The sequence below is a fragment of the Lycorma delicatula genome, chromosome 1 (assembly GCF_047948215.1).
Source record: "Lycorma delicatula isolate Av1 chromosome 1, ASM4794821v1, whole genome shotgun sequence".
Taxonomy (NCBI): domain Eukaryota; kingdom Metazoa; phylum Arthropoda; class Insecta; order Hemiptera; family Fulgoridae; genus Lycorma; species Lycorma delicatula.
Window position 1 is genome coordinate 285999346 of NC_134455.1, and position 17920 is coordinate 286017265.

At 28.2% G+C, this 17920-nt stretch overlaps 1 protein-coding gene across 1 annotated transcript in view; it reads left to right on the top strand.

Annotated features, from left to right (window-relative positions):
* The first annotated feature begins 1486 nt into the window (after positions 1 to 1486).
* Positions 1487 to 17920, top strand: part of slou (homeodomain transcription factor slouch) — a 46671-nt gene continuing 30237 nt past the window's right edge. The window contains exon 1 of the mRNA XM_075354897.1: positions 1487 to 2364. Coding sequence (XP_075211012.1) covers positions 1803 to 2364 — 562 coding nt within the window. The 5' untranslated portion in view covers positions 1487 to 1802. The remainder of the gene's footprint in view (positions 2365 to 17920) is intronic.

Here is a 17920-nt window from a genome sequence, read left to right on the forward strand (position 1 = left end):
ATATAGGATTCGTAGTTTCCGATGAATAAAATTGTTTGATTTATTTACTAATTACTCTTTGATCTCTTCTGATTACTTTTTTATTTTTTAATTTGTCCGTTTAACGATTTCCGATTTCCTTCATCCCTATATTTCAAATACCTTCAGACTTTCTTTTCCCTTTAGCTAAGTGTTCATATTTCATATCCGTACATTATTACATTCTAAACATAGAACTTGAAAAGATACATCTTCAAGTCCGTATTACTTCATAATAACTATTTCTTTCTATTAAATATTCTTGTTACTATTTCTTATTAGTAACGTTGCAACATTGCTTAATTATATTTTTTGCCTGAAAGCTAAAAAAGAAGAAATTCGGTTATATATAGCGCAAAACACAAATTAATAAGACCGTACGTAAGAAATCTTAACAATCAATTAATGGATTCTAACATTACTCTAGTGATAATATAGTGCCAAACAAAATGATGCATCAAAGCCGACTTTCACGAAGAGACCAAGTTTTTCAAACTTTAATAAAGAAATAAATATAATTTATTAATTTTAAACATCAGCCTTGCGCCTGCGTAGTTCTCTAGGTCCAAAATAATAAAAAAAATTAATAAAATTAAAATTTTCTTTAGGTTTATTAATTTGTAATTTCGTTTTCTTTCCGACTGAAAAAAGTAATTTCTCGAAGTCACTTTCACCTCATGTCTCGGATCGCTTATTGTAATTAACAAATAGATAGATAAATTTTAAATTTTAAAAATAAGTGTAAGTCTGGATGCTGTGCCACTTTAATATAATATAATCAGAAGATAACTATCGTAAAAACTGAAGTTAATGTTAAATCTACGGACGATTTTGAACCATAATTTCTCTATACGTAAGTGATGGTTATTTTAATGCACATTTCTATGCAAAGTCTCCTTCAATAAAATCGTATCATACCATTTCGTCCCCTTCATAGATAAATCGGATACGAGTAACAATTAGATTATAGCTAGCTACGAGTAGATTACTACTCATTCTTATAGTACCATCTTTTTATAAAATATATGTAAACTGAGGAAATATAAATTGGTATATTTTGTTTGTTTCAGAACACCTGCTCCAATCTGCGAGAGTTTTTGGAATTCCAAAACTTCTACGATTAACATTTTAAACTCACGACTCAAAAAATATAATATGACTGTAAAATCATCTGCAATTAGTGTTTAACTTCAAATTATACGTGAAGAAGATAAGGTAACGTGAGTAAAACAAAACTACGTCATACAAACTGTTCAGCTGCAGTATTTCGGTTTGAAAAGATTAAGAGACTTATCTTCATTGAAACAAAGTTTTCATTTTGAGTAATCGAAACTTATTATCTTTTTTCGTAAATATAAATTTGTTGCTTAGATAGTATGAAGAACCTATCGATTACACTTATTATGTAAATTTTAACGGTTTAAAAATACTACTACTAGTAAAAGGTTTTCCTTATTAATATGATCGATGTAAATTTCCATGTAAGCCAACTGAAGTTTTACTATTTAATAGCAAAATACTATTTTACATTAGTAAATATGTAAAAATTTCGACGGGTGTCACTGGCTTATAGAGACTTACTTTAATAAAAATTTATACCAAAATGACATTCAATTTTCTTTCAAATAGTTCAAACAGTTATGTGTATTGCTTTGGTGTCATTTATCATTAAAATGAAAATACGTTCTAAATGAGAACATTTATCGTTCGGTATCGTGATGAAAGTATACTCTCGGAGGGTTATGCCGAATAAAAATTTCAAAGTTTAGTCAGTGTATATCATAATGACAATGATGATGATGGAAAGACTCCTGCAGCAGGATGTAACTACATCCCGGCCGGCATCACGGTCTTCGGATTCGAGATCGCCGCGTAGTTTTATGTTTACGGGCAGTTCCAGACTGTTACACCATCCATCTTCTGCTTTTCTTAGACCGGAAGATAAAGATGAAAAGGATGAGGATTCAGCCGGTGAAAGTCCTAAACCTAAAGAGGAAACCAAACCAGAAGCTGATTCTATGGAACTCGAACAAAGGATTTCGTCGGACGACGATTTTCTTACCGTAGACGATGACGTGGGATCTCCGGTCGATCTTACGAATCGTCATCGCCTCCTTACGCGTCTTACCGACCGAATGGTCTCCAGTCCGTCCTCGGTTTCAACAGGAGAGGAACGCGACAACGACACTTCTCCTCATCGTAGACTAGCCTTCTCCGTGGAAAATATTCTTGATCCTAACAAATTTACCGGCAGAGAGAAGGAACTCATACCTAGATTTGGAACGCCGCAGTGGAGACCACATATAGATGCTGTAAATACATCATCCGATGTAATGAATCAAGCAGGTAAGTTAACGATCTTTTGATGATAAGCTAATCTACCTTTCCATTAATGGCAATAATAATTCACGGTATATTATTTTCTTAAAAACGGTTAGTTAAGTCATAATTTGTACTTGATAATATTATATTCCTTAAAACAATATTTCAAGAAATTCTACACGGTTATACGATTTCTGTAGTTTATTACGTAAAATATTAATTTTATCCTGAATATTCATTTATTCTCACTTGCTGTGGCACTGACTATTGTTATGCAAGATAAAAATGCTACGAGTATAATTACAATATTTCGAACTCCGTGATACAAGGCTACAAATATTAATTTCTCATCTATTATAGGCCTACAAAAAAGAAACTACAATAGGACATCAGCCTTTTTTCTTCACCTTTCTTTTTCTCGATTAAATAAACAAAATTGTCTACATTCTTTTTTTGTTTTACTAAAACGCAGTTAATTAAGTAATGCAACAGGGTACGTTTGTATTACCGATCTTTAAAACAATAATTGTGAAATATATAACTATAAAATTATAAACTGATATACTTATCAAAAAAATTTATTTTTCTAATTAGATAGTAAAAAAAAATAATAAATCAGATAAATTTATGAAAATTCAGAATGGTTCCTCTCATTATGCCATTATTGAGATGTCATATGATATACTTAATTCATCATGATGTTAAAATAACTAAAAATGTAGGAACACACATTTAAGTCCTTACGTGGACTTTCAGTCCTTTTATTTCGACTATTATTTTAGCCAGTTCATTAAATTGAAATTTTAATATTTATTATCGGACTAAGTGTTTATATTACGGAAACAACTTTTACAAAGGAGAAAACAATAGACCTTTTATACTTTAATTTAGTAAATTTTACAGAAAGTAACTGCTGTTATATCATTTATTCCTTTAATTTACTATAGGTTTTTAGTCTTACTGCTATGATTTAAATAAGAGTTAGTATAAATTCATCCTTTGATCGCGTTAAAAACACTCTCGGTTCAGTTATTTTTGCATATGTTATGTGTATAAACACAAAGGCTAAGTAGAAAGATTCACCAGTAAAAGTTACTCTATTTAATTTACACCTGATAATAGTTGGGTCGTTATGACCACTGGGAAATAGTAGCTCTCATTCCAGTAAGCAGTGTCTGAGGCAGAAAGGGAATAAGTAATTTTTTTATTTAAACAGGTGACAAAGTTCATTATGTATTCCGCAAAGTAAAAAACAATAAGTAGCCTTTTTGAACTACATAATTGCTACCCCTAAAAATTGAAGGATACTGTACGTACATTTTTTTTTGTTAATTTATGCCAACAAATAAAACGTAAAATTATAAGGAAGAACAGGGAAAAAAACGGATATACGAGTCTGTTATAAATTTAAAAAACAAATCTAAGTTTATCTCAGTCTTATTGAAAATAGACTAAGTAATTTTTTAAATATCATTCTTCAATATTTATTTATTCCATTAGCTTTATTTAATTTATATATTTTTAATAATTCGACTTTTTTAATCGTTGGAGTAAATTTAAACTGTCGACAAAAGCAGCAGCAGCAGGTTTTCATTGAACTATCCGGCTTTTAATGAGTATTGTAGCGTGAACACCGAGTCGCTCGGTTGTAGTAATGGTGGTGGAAGTCCAGTGTCCAATGAACGGCCTTTCTAATGGCCGTGTTGAACAGGCTATCATAAAGACCAGGCCGCTCTCAATTGCGAGGTCTATTGTACTCTTTATCCAGCACCCATTGTCTCCCGGGTTTACGCGATACAAATTACACCCGTAGGAGATATTAATGCCCTTTGGTTTTTACACCGTGGATTATTTTTATAACTAATTTTATGCCCTAAATACAATAGGTTTCTCTTTCAGCGGATTCAAGTCTATTTTCAAACACAAAGTATCTACTATAAACACCTTTCATAAATTTCGTTTAGGCTATTATTTTATAAATACTAGCCATTACAAATGTACCGGGCTAATAATGTCGCTTTTGAATTATTACCGTATCGGCTATTATTACAGCAATAAAAAAATAATTTTCTGCTCCACACCGTTTGAAGAAAAAAATGACTCATAAAATACTAAAAAACTCAGCTTATACATGTTTTATGCTTTGTTCCATTTATTCTTTTCAGTTCTTAACATTTACAGAAACAAACTAGCGGTTAGTCTCTTTTTCCTTCTTTTACAAGAATGTTGATCGATAAAAGTATTTAATAATTTAATATATTCACTAATAACATAATATTAATAATTTATTAATATTAATAAGCTTGAACCACGTTATGTTGTTTTGTCTATTATCTTGTTTGAGGAAAGAAAATCTGTTCTTAAAACTACGATTATTTAAGATCAATTAACACCGTATTTGGACATCAACACTTAACATTTTATATATTTGTTTTATACTTATTAATCGAATCATTTTTTTTTTGAACTAATAATTAACTCTATAAAAATACGATTTTTATACGAAATTCTTTGTGTATATTAGAATCGCGGAATAAGCTATTTTATTGCTAAGGAAGAAAGTTCTTTTAGAACTTATCTCCGAGTATTGGAAGTTTCAAAAAATTTAAAATCCTTATTTCTTTATACAGATTGTTCTGCCAATTTTCACTTAAAAAGATAGCGAGAACATAATTTATTCTTGGGATATCAATTCAGTTTATAAATATTTTAAGTCGGTAACTCATTTAAATCAAAGCAAAAGTAGGTGGCTCTATCATTACATTTTATTGTCATTTTTTCATTTTTCTATTTTTTTTAGAGCAGCTACAAAAATATGTTTCTGTTAGTCACTGTGTAGATTAAAAAAAAAATTATATGCTATCCCTATTGCAACTACGGAGTAAATATTTTCATTTTTAAGAATGGTGACAGAATTTATAATTTGTTATTCGTACCCTCTGTACGGTAAATTGATGGATTTGAATAATCTGGTTACCATCGGTTCATCATAACGGAACTTCGACTAAAGCCTTGTTTTCCAGTAATATTTCAAAATAAACGGACTTATTATTGAAAGAAATATATAATTTTCTAAGCAACATCAATTACAACGAGAAACGGAAAGTCCTTCAGAAGTGCTTTGAAAAATGAAACGTTTTTAAAATTGGAAATAAAAATTTTAATTTGCGAGAATATTTAATATCATTTAGTAAATCTTTATTATTAGCCCGACAGATTATTTGTCATAGCTTCAATAATATTTTATCCTCATATTTATTCTAAGGTGTACAAACGCAAAATGACAGGTGTGAAAGTTGTTGGATGTTGACTTGTTGATATAGACATAAAACTAATAGAGATCTCACGAATTCTGCGTACAAAAAATGTTATCTACCGCGTACTTTATTATGAATATTTAAAAGCTTCCATAAAAATGACAAAAAAATATCTGTCAGTATCTTCACCAAACGTATTTTTAGATATCTCTAAACAGATCCTAAATCCTTAAACTTTATTTGGAACTCTCTAAATTATTCGATCGATTTTTGGGGGTTAAATGTTTTGGTTGTAGCTCCAATTATTGCTCATATTATTGATATTCTCAGAATAAATATATCTATATTGCAAACTATCCACTATTTCATTAAGTTATATATTAATCGTAAGTTACATCGATGCAATGAGAAATATAAAAAATGGCCAAATATTGATAAAAAAAATTTCACAATTTGTCACAATAACTACTGAGAAACTTCTTGAGAAATTTCTACTCAACTATTTGAAAGTTATTCAAATTAAAAATTTTAAAATTTGTAAGTTATTCAACGGATATTTATAAAATGGAAACTCTTAGAGGGAAATTCTTCTACATTTTCATTAAGATATGTTTTCATAAGTTCTTTGTAATTATGAAAATTTCTTCCAGAGTAAAATTAATTTTAAAATAATAATAATTGTTCAGATAAATTTTCGTTCTATTTGACACAGTTTACATTTCATAAAACATTAGTTTTTATTTCCTTTATTCTTTGCCTAAAAGAATCAGTGGGCGCACGCAATCTTAATTAATAAATCTTCGCTGTCTTGACTTAATTACTTAAATAATATCTTAAAAAACCGACAGAGAATAAATTTCAAACAAGATCATATGGAATCTTATCCATTTATTTCATTTATCGTAAACAAATAAAAAATAGACTACGAATTACATTTTGTTATCTACTGATTTGACTTCAAACGCTTATTCTGAAATATAAGGTGTATTTTATTAGTGAATTATATGATTTATTTTTAATTTTAAAACTATTTGGCATGAAATTCTACATACTGAGAGATGTATATGGTACAGTAAAGTTGTTAGAGTTTATTGTAGGTATTTTTTGCGGTACAATAATATTAACATGTTCATAATAATTATCGTTATTTATTTATGCAATTAAAATGACGTAATTATAATGTTAATAATGTTATAAACACTTATTTGCTTGCAATGCATGGGAAATTAAACGTTATTGATTAAATTTACATATTTGAATGTTGTGATTCTGAAAGATGAATGTGTCATTAAGAATGAACAATGAAATTAGTTTCAATAATCGAACAAATTTCGGTTTTTACTTTGTTTCATTCACGTGGGGTTCTATACCGTTTCCACGTAATCTTTTTAATATTTGTTTAAAAAAAATACATCTGATAGTAAATACTACTGTAGTCAGCAAATTTTCATGATCTACTGATGTACCACTTATTTAATAATATAAAATATAGTCTCTGTAAAAATTGTTGTATTCCATCTGTACTAATATTATAATCCTATCTTCTCACCAATCTATTTAAAAATGAAATTAATTTTTTTTAAAGTGATATTTGATATTTCTAGTCGATGAGTTTTAAAAATATAATAATGAATTGCTATTTATTTATTTAATATCTTCATATTTATTATTGATTCATTTTTTTTTTAATGTGATCTTTAATCAATTGAAATTAGAATTAAGCGTGCATTTTGTGATTTTACAAAATTTAATATAACCAGGAGGTTATTACACTCGTATTTTCCCTTAATCCGTTCTAGCAGATGATGGGACATTTGAGTTTTATCTGCAGAGTAATACATCTAGCCATTCCTAAGGTGATTCGTACAAAGTATTTTTGTGTAGCGATCAGGATAAATATTTGCGCTTCTGTTTTTAATTAAATAATATCACATACCTGTTTATTAAAGGCCACGAATTAATCTCTTTTATATGAAGTAAATAATTGATAAATACAGATTTTAATTTACTCTGATTTTATAAGGAATTTATATTATTAATTTAGTGTAATAAAATTTAGACACGCAGAAGAACGCAACAAAGAACTATTTCACTTTTTCCCCGTATTGCTTTAGAGCAATACGTTTTCTATTTCTAGTATCTTATATCAGATCACCTTTGAGTAGCGATTTTGCCAATAACAGATAAATAGAATAGGAATAAAATATAATTTTTTCTTTAAATGTTGACTAATTTAAGATTATTTACCGGCACTAAACCCTCGGACTATATTTTTATACATAAATTTGTTATGATTATTTATACCTTTTGGAGGTCGAAAAACTGACTGTATTGGAAATAGGTTTAAAAAGTGCTGGTATTTCATGGTTACTACAAGTAATTTATTAATTTCAGAAATTTTTAGGAAAATATTATGAAAAGGTAATTATATCATTTTTAAAATACTCTTAGTAGGTTTAATTTAAACCTAAAAGATACTATTTAAGGTTTAATTTGTAAGTAGTAAGGTTTAATTTATACTCTCACCTCTGCAGTATTGTCTGAAATAAATGGTTGAAGGATAATAACTTTAAAAATAACTAGACTAAAAATATTTTGATATTTTTGTTAAGTTCACTTATTCTGCTTATTATTACTATTATTTTAATTTTTTCATAATTTAATTAAAATGGAATTTTACAAAAGAGCATGTGAAAAAGTTAAACATAAAATTAGTTTTTTTTAACCTCCTTGACCACCGTTAGATATTGCTTCAGAAGATGAGATGAACGATTTTGTAGGGTGTGTGAAAATGCCATGCCTGACCGGAATTCGAACCCGGGACCTCCGGATGAAAGGTCGTGACGCTACCACTCATAAAATTATTACTTAGGTTATAATAACATATAAATAAATTTAAAAAAGTATTTTCTGCTGGATTTTTTTTCGGTGTTCGAACGAACTTCTGATACTTCTAATATAGAGAAAAAGTCTTTTGCATATTTTAATGGTGACTTACAGCAGTGAAGTTGATTTATGCTTATTAATAATTACTTTTTAGGACTTTTTTCCAGATAAAAGATCCGCTCAAGAATTTTTCTTCTTCTGAATAATAAGTAGCATATATGTAAAAGTGTAGTTAGATATCACCATAATATCGGACCGGAGATTTTTTGCATACCTTATTACAAATACACTGAAATATTTTGTTTAATGAATTTGTATTGTTATTTTATTATTTTTTTAAGAAATGCCATAATATTTTAAACTTTTATAAATTATGTTCCAACTAATTTTTACTGTATTTGTTCAGTTGTTTTTGTGTACACAACTGGATTATTTCTTGGGAATGATAAAAAAAATAAACAGATAACATATATTACTCTTTGTTTAGATATATTTGCGTATAAATTTTAAGAATTTTATTTTGTAGAAAAGAGTTTATAGGAGTGTGTTACAATTAAGTAATTTGAAATGTATGTTGTGTTTGTGTGTATGAATTCCAAATGTTCTTTTTTTATCATATTCTTTTTCGCTTAATATATGTTAATTATTAAAAATAAGTAGCTCAATACTTTTTTCTACAATTCATTGAGAAAAAAGAAAAAAATAAGCTGGGATAAAAAATACCTACCTTACTGTTAGATATAAATACATAATAATTGAATAAGTAGTACAATTTTTGTAGGTCATTTCACATTCTTACCGTTTGATCATTTAACATATTAACACTATTTTTTTGCATTTCCAGATGTATTAATTAGATTACATTGAAAAATAGAGTCTATAAGTAAAACGACTTAAAAGTTATTTCTTATTTTCTTAACAAATAAAAATGAAAATTATAAAATGAACGGCATTCTACTTTTAATGTGAGCTAGGTTTTTGTTACAGAAATTTGTGAGTATATTAGAATTTGGGTAGTCATATGATGAGTACTTGCGTTGAATCCCCAATCATAAGTAAGTTTTTGCTCATGTATTTTAAAAATAAACGAAATTCTCATTTACGAAAATGTATATATTTGCAAAGAAAATCGATTTTTTTTAGTTACCATTGCCTTAATCTATTTTCTGGTGTATTGTAAGTGATATTTAGTAGAGTAAATCATAAAAATCCAATTCCATTAAAAAACTCAGAATATTCTTCATTATGAGTTAAAACCGCCGATCCCGTGGCGGAGTGGTAGTGTCTCGGTCTTTCATCCGAGGTCCCGGGTTTCTTTTTAAAGTGCTCTAGAATGTGTTAAGAAAATTATCATTAAGAGATTATCGTTAAACTTTTGATCCAGTATTTAATTTAAATTACAATGATCTTTTTACCGGATAATTGGCTCTTAAACATCTAAATCACCATCTAGCAAATTATTATCGCTCAAAATACCAAGCAAATCAGAATGAATATAAAAATAGAAGTAATAATATTTGATAAATATTTTAAGTAGAAATGATTAAAAGAAATTTAAAAAAATAATTATAACTATTGTCATTATTATCATCTCCTGTAATTAATCCCATCTTTTACTCTTTTGTTAGCGCTCTTCAGACACTACACAATCATATCATTATTATATCTGTAAATCTTTGGTGCTGTGTTAATTTTTTTCTTTTCTTGAGGTATAAACTATTTGCCATTCTTTTAAATTAAAAAAAAAAAAAAACAGAAATATAAGAAAACCGATTATAAGTAAAATACAATTTTATGTTTTTAGGTTTTTGTATCTTTAAAAACAAGGCTTTCAAATTTTAACGCTTGCACCTAAACGTATAATTTTAGGCTTATAAAAATAAAGTTTCTTAAGTTTTTATTTAGTTCCTATTCAAATTAAAACGGAACAATTTATAAATTAATGGTAACTTTAGCTTTTTGGTTGTAGCCTGTATCGTCTTAATTACTCAAAACTTTTAACTTCTTAATTCATATAATCTGTACCATTTCTACTTCTATCCACCTACATTTTCTGACATTAAACAAACAGAATTAATACTTTAAATAAGATATTTTCTTTTTCTTTTACATCCTTGTATGATTTAGATTCATTAATTTATTAGTCTTTTCATTAAAGAAGAAACGTAGTGCCAGATAATCAGCCGTAACAATAATTATATTTCAAGGTAGATATTTTTCTTGTTAAAAATAACATGCATAGTAGTCTATTTATCTTTAATATTTTATCAGTTTTTTTATTATTAAAACGTTCTTTAAAAATTAAAAGAGTAAGTGAATTACATTACATTTGAAACAACCGATTTTATACAGATATATAAAAACCTTTATTATTACAATATTTTACCTATTTATTTGTTTGTTTATCTATGTTTTACATTGCTTTACAATTTAAATTATAATAATTTTATAATTATTATTTATTTGGGTATACAAACAGAGAGTGGGGTAATAAAAATTAAATAAATATTTTTTTCTTTTTTTTCGTTAAATAATTTTATAAACGGGCGTAATTGATTTTTTATTTTATTAATTTATTCACGCTTACAAACACAGATTTACTGTCACTTTTAATTGTAGAGCTATTTTTTTGAGGGAAGAGAAGCGATGAATTTCATATCGTGCGAAAGATTAACCGAAATTCGAATTTAGAACTTTCAGGATGTAAGGACAAGTCTCTACAACTCCGCTACGGAGGTCGGCATTTTATTTATTTTTCTAAGCGACAACAAGCCTACGCCTAATTGCACTTGAACAATTACAATGTCTAGAAATATATGAAAAATTACAAACCTGATTCGGTATTCGAACCTTTTAAACCGAGATTTAAATTGCCGTTTCATATAAACAATGGATACATTAATTATTTATGAATATTTTTTTTCTTTATGAAATAAATATTTAGATGATTCAGAATATTTATGAATATTTCAGATTTCTAGAAAATTTACTGAAAATTCATCATATTTGCGAAAACGTTTATAAATTTCCATAAAATAATTATAAAATTATGCAGAGTAAAATAATAAGATAGCACGTAAAAAGGTAAACTTAATAAACGTACACTAAAATGGCCAAAATGTTTATTTTCGGAAAAATCTAATTTTTAAATAGTTTTTTTTTTTTTTTTTAAGGCGAACGACTTACTATTATATAAATGTTGCATGTTATATAAAAGTGCAAGTGTATTGAGCGTTATTACTGGAGTTGTCAATTTGTATGTTTACGTGGTATTGCATCTCTTCACTGGTGCTAAACAAAAAAGTAGGCCTATTTGTTATTTTTGGTAACAAGCCTGCAGTAACCTTTCTTACGAGTTTTATAATGTCTCCATTATAATGTTTCGTTCCAGTTACTCGGTATTCTTTTTATTCTTTACCTTTGCTTCATAGTGAGTTCCTTTTCAGACACAATTCTACTTTCTATTTTCTAAATTAAACTAGTGTATATAACCGTAAATAGTTTATAAGTATATATATATATATATATATATATATATATATATATATTATAGAAAGAGAGAGAAAGAGAGAGAGAGAGAGTGAGAGAGTAAGTGAGTGAGAAAGAGAGAGGTATTTGAATGTTTTAATTTTCTGAAAAGAAATGATTTAAATGTAATTTTAATTATTCTACTTTCATTTATGAAATCTATAAATTTATAAAATTTAAATTTTGAAATTGTACTTAGAATGAAAAAAATAACTGCACAAGTCAGTTATTTTAGTTACCGCAGTAACTATAAATGAATGAGAAACTCCTTTGTATTTTCAAATAATGTCAAGTTACAGGAATAACACACAAAACTGAAAAAAAAAATTGATTTTAACACATATTAATCAAAAGATTATTTTGTATATCTTTCTGAATATTAACAAATGTTTTTGGATAGGTATTTTTAAAAAGTATGAATTAATTACAGTAGACCGTATATAGAAGATGATTTTTTCATTAATTCTTATAAATTGGTTTCGAAAATACAATTCTGCTCACTCTAAAAATACAGCATGAAGATTAAGCTGAATTAAATATTATTATTATTATTATGAGAAAATATAAAGAAAATAGCAAGTGCAGTTTGAATCTACTTTTATTGATTTTCAATATTCTCAAAATATTAAGTAAATGTCTACAAAAATATAGACATTTAACATTTTTTCTGCATCGATCAGGACGCTTATTAGTCTGTTGATCTATGAAAGATTACTCTTTAATTTCTAAGAAAAAAATTGATTTAGCATTCCAAAACAAATGCAGACCTAATTTTTCTAATCATCACATCTTTTTGTGGTGTACATATAAGCATTTTATGTTAGTTTATATATTAATTTTGTTTCACGTCGCTCAAGTAGTTATGTGGTGTAAGTGAGAACGTGATGGATCCATAACTATGGACACATCAGTTCGAAACCAAATTCATATACATATATTTTTTTAACTTTTTACTTAAATATATTGATTTATTAATCAATCCTCAGTAAACATTTTAGAATTGAAATGAAAAGTATATAACATTTTATTTCACCAATAACTTCTACTTTTATATATATATATATATATATATATATATATTATTGTTATTATACAATTATTATTTATTGTAAAACTTTCTTTACAATAAGAGGTTAATAATTAATAATAAATCAATATATTTTAATTAAAAACAAAAAGTTAAAAAAAGAGATGAAGTCGGACTTGAACCTATATGCCTTCCTCTTGTAAGTTCAAATATTTCATTTATTAAAATTTTATTTGGCTATACCTCCAGAACTAATTAAAATAAGTACCACTTATGATATATCGTTGAAAAGCTCTCAGTGAGAACTTAAGAAAATAAGAAATAGGACAGTTAAGAAAACGCCGAAAATCCACATATTTTAGATTTTGGGCTTTTTTGGACACTTTGGTCCAGTCGATTGCAATCAAAAGGGGAGGTGCACAACAAGATGTTACGTCACATGTAAATCTAAAATTTTAACATTCTACGGCTGATCGTTTTTGAATTATGCGAGATACATACACGCACATACACGTACGTAGAGACGTCAAGCCGAAACAAATCAAAATTGATTCAAGGATGGTCGATAGAAATTTCCATTGAAATCTGAAAACCAAACATTTTCGCGATTACAATACCTCCTTTACTTCGTACAAGGAAGTATAAATTACTGTAACTTTAATATATTACTGCCCTGTATCAGATAGGATAATATTTTACTCAGTTGAAAAGTTATATTTATTGTAAAAGACGATTTAACCATAGTTTGCCTTTTGGTGCGTATCGTGTTATGCTTCAATGATCATTTTGCTTTGAAAAATTTGGAATATTTTAACTGTTAAAAATTTTATTTTAGTAAGGTTAAATTGCACCTGTTAATAAATAAAAAAAAATAATAATAATAATGTTTGTTTCTCTCTCGGTCTGCATTTAATATTAAAAGTTATAGGCTAGGTCTTTATTTTACAGAATATAAAATTTTGATTATCGTAGCGATAATCAAATCAAGTTTTGACCGACAAAAATATACTGTAAAAATTCAAATGATAATGGGTCCTTTCATTTTATTCCACTGTAAAAAAATAGTTTTTGTTTTCAATTTGTTATCGGGTAAAAATATTTCATTGATAGAATATTAAATCGATTAGAAATGAAGAGATATTTGTAATGTTTATTTACATTTTTTTTAGCAATAGAATAAAATTTGTTTGGGAAATCAGATGTAATAATAATAATTATTTTTAAGCGATGCAACTTACTCAAAAAATCTAGACGGAGGGAAATCTCCAAAAAATTTGCAGAAAGAGAATTTAGAGGAGAGATACAAGAAAGTTTTGAAAACAAACATATAAAAGCAGTAACACACATACACACAAACACATACACAATTCCGTAATATATATACAAACCTTACGTTAAAACCACACACACTCAAAGAAGATATAATGGAGGGAAGCTTATTGTTTTAGATTTAAATTATCCGATTATAGTTACAAAACTATTTCAACGTGTTAACCATTTATGAGTTAAGGTTTAAAAATTTATATTATTTTTACGGGTTAAACATTATAAATATTGAATTATTTAAGAGTTATGTTATATCAGATAAATATAGAAATCGGCTTTAATAATACACGTATCCTTGTTAAGTAAATTTTCTTTACTTATGTAGCTATTTAACCCATTAACGCCATTCGTTTTTTCCTAGTTAATTTTACTATGGGAAGATAGAATTTACCGAGTAATGAAGGAAAATAATCCTTCTTTGTTGTCGCAAAAAAAAGCTATGGTTGCAGGTTTTAGAAGGGGTAAGACAAAAATGTATCGTGGAGGAAGTGGGATAAAACAAAACAAGGGCGGTCGGTCGCTGGAGGTTGGAGAGGGTCTGATAATAATGATAGAAAGACTGAGTCAACAGGCGATATTGTCGTCATAGCAACCGCATCCCCTCCACTCCCCCTTAAAATAGCGGAAGTGGGGGTGTGTATGGCTTATCGACTGAACTCCCGCAAACCTTACCGTAAACACCTACTCCGCTGTACCACCCCTTTTTACTCCACGGTTACCATCATTCCTCTCTTAATAACCGCGCACTCTGCACAGCAGTTACAGGGTTGTAAGTCCGACCACTTAGATGTTACTGAGAAAACCTCGGAAGGTTCTTTATTTCTTACTATATTCTTCTCTCGTCAAGCCCGTTTAAACTTTATAATAACACATTGCTTAAGAATTAACTTACAGAGAAACTTTTGGCAGAATGTAAGATAATTAGATGACTGAAAATTTAAAGACTAAAATGTAATTTACGAAAAAAAAACTTGCCTTTTATAGTTCAACATTTTTTTGTTCTTTGGTGCACGGATATGAAAGAAATGAAGAAAGGAAATTTAATTGAAATTATTTAAATTTGGAGGATAGATCTAAAGAAGTTACCTATCGGTTTCCCTATTCTCCGAATAACTATTTATTACTTGAGGGAAGGATGTGTGATAAGGAACCTGGAGCAAATCGTAAATTTAAAAATTAAATAATCCACAAAATTTTATAAGTATTTCTGGCCGAATTACTGTATATTATGGGGAGCAATAAAATAAAATTTAATAATATTTGCAACTGACGTTGTTTGGACTTACGTTCAAATACATATATTTAGTTCAAAATAAATTATGTTACTTATATGTGTGAAATATTACTATTATTAATTATGTTGGTAAAATTAGTAGGCAGCATATTTTATAACTACTGGTAACAAAAATTCTATATTTTTTTGTATCCTACTTTTCACTGAATTTCGCTGGAAAGCTACTAAAAAAAAAAAATATTAATCTTTGTTTGTTGGTCGCATTATCTACCGGCAAGGAATAAGCTATTCGGAATCAATTTTGGTGTGGTAATGAGTTTTACCAATAAAAACGTCGTCAACAGGTAACATAATCAGGGAAATCGGAGTAAAATTACATAACAAGCTTTATCATACGTACAGAGAGAGCTGGAAAAACTTAAAACGACCTGTTTAATAAAAACTCATTAAATGATGATTATGCTTACTTGCATATTAGAAGTTCAGCTCTGTCCAACCGACATTTTATTTGAAATATTATTCGCGCTTCTCTTCAAATAATAGAGTAGCTTGTGTGAGGAAAATTCAGTTTTATAAAATATTAGGTAATATTAATCCACAATTTTACATTAAATAATAATAAAAAAAACTAAACAAAAACCGTATCGACAATGTAACATAGACACCAGCAGCTCACAATTATTTTATATATTCTTTCTATAAAAGTTATTGAAAGGATTGAATATACATGATAAATTACCTTCCTACTTAGTCCACTATTAATTACAATAGAGTAATAAATGTCTGTGTTAAATTTGCCACCCACCAAGGAGCAAAAATAACCTCCGGTGGTAAGCTAAATAAAAAAGCACTATTTTGAAGTAGCACACTGTGCACTATGTCGTGTGGGGGACCACCGAGCCAAGAGTTGTCCGACCACAAAATGAAATACCTCCTGTTTCATGCTAACAGGTCCAGGGAGGCCATGTTCATCTGTTGAGCGACGGGCCAGAGAGAAGTAGTGGATGTTATTCTCATCTCGGAGTCCGGGAATGATGGTTGCTTCCAGGTGGATCTTCTAGTGAGTACCACAATACAAGGTCCTCAGACTGAGGCGAAAGAACATGACCGGAGCGTTGGAGGGTGAAAAAGAGAGCTCTCTGCGGAGCCGTTGTTTGTCTGCGCTTGCGTGGATGGGCGATGGTGATGAAGCACGGAAACTCTTGATCTCTCTGGCTCAAAGGCACCTCCTGGTGACGTGCAATACTTAATTGTGAACCCGAACGCAGAAGTGGAGGATCGGTGAGATATGAGGTTTAGTCGGTAGGGCGCAGGTACACATAAGTTCTCTTAATAACATGTAGCGGAACCTGCTAGCGAGTCCAACATTCCGTCCGTAAAAGGAGTACCTCAAACTCATCGGAAAAAATAGAAAAGTAAATAATAATATTAATAGAAGTACTATAATCTAACAAATAACAATAAAGCTAAACCAAAATCCTCTTTTACGCTGAGCTAATATTCAGCAGCTTAAATAACCGACTGCTTAAATATGAAGTATTGTGGGTAATATAAAATTAATAAGCATAATAATGAAAATTGCACAATTATTACGATTAGAGGTTTTTAATTTAAATTAATAAAAAATTCTGTAGGATAAGAGATTTAATTACTTTTTAGATCCTCATTTAAAAAGCTATAGAGCAATATTAAGTAACTAAAATAAAGAAACCATAATATTTTCAATGACTCTATTTCTAAACATTAAGTTTGGCAAGCTTAATTTACCTGTGGGAAAGGCAATAATTGCATAAAAGAACTCGGCATACAACTTAAAAACAATTAATAAAAATATTATATTTTTAAAGAATAAATCATGCAAATGAATCATATAAAATGATCTTTTCTTTATTTGATGTTACAAAAAAAGAAATATAAGATGCAAGTTGGTGTAAATGAAATAATTATATATATAAAAATAAAGTATCATAAACTGTAAAAGGTTTACTATAATAAAACCATTTATTATTTTTAACTTAATAAATCATTAGTTAATCGGAAAAATGAGGCTTGTTTGTGCAACAGAACAGTTACACAAAGCCTTTGTATGTTGCACAATATTACATAAAATCACATAAGAATAGCACAATCACAAGAATAGCACAATCACAAGAATAGCCACAAGTCAACAATTCACATATAAATTAAAAACACAATATTCAAAATACAATAATAATAATAACAATTATACATTCAAATACAAAAAAATAATAATAGAACTTTAAATACGGTAGCTATGGAGTGATAATAAAAACACATAGGTGAAAACATACAACCCACCGG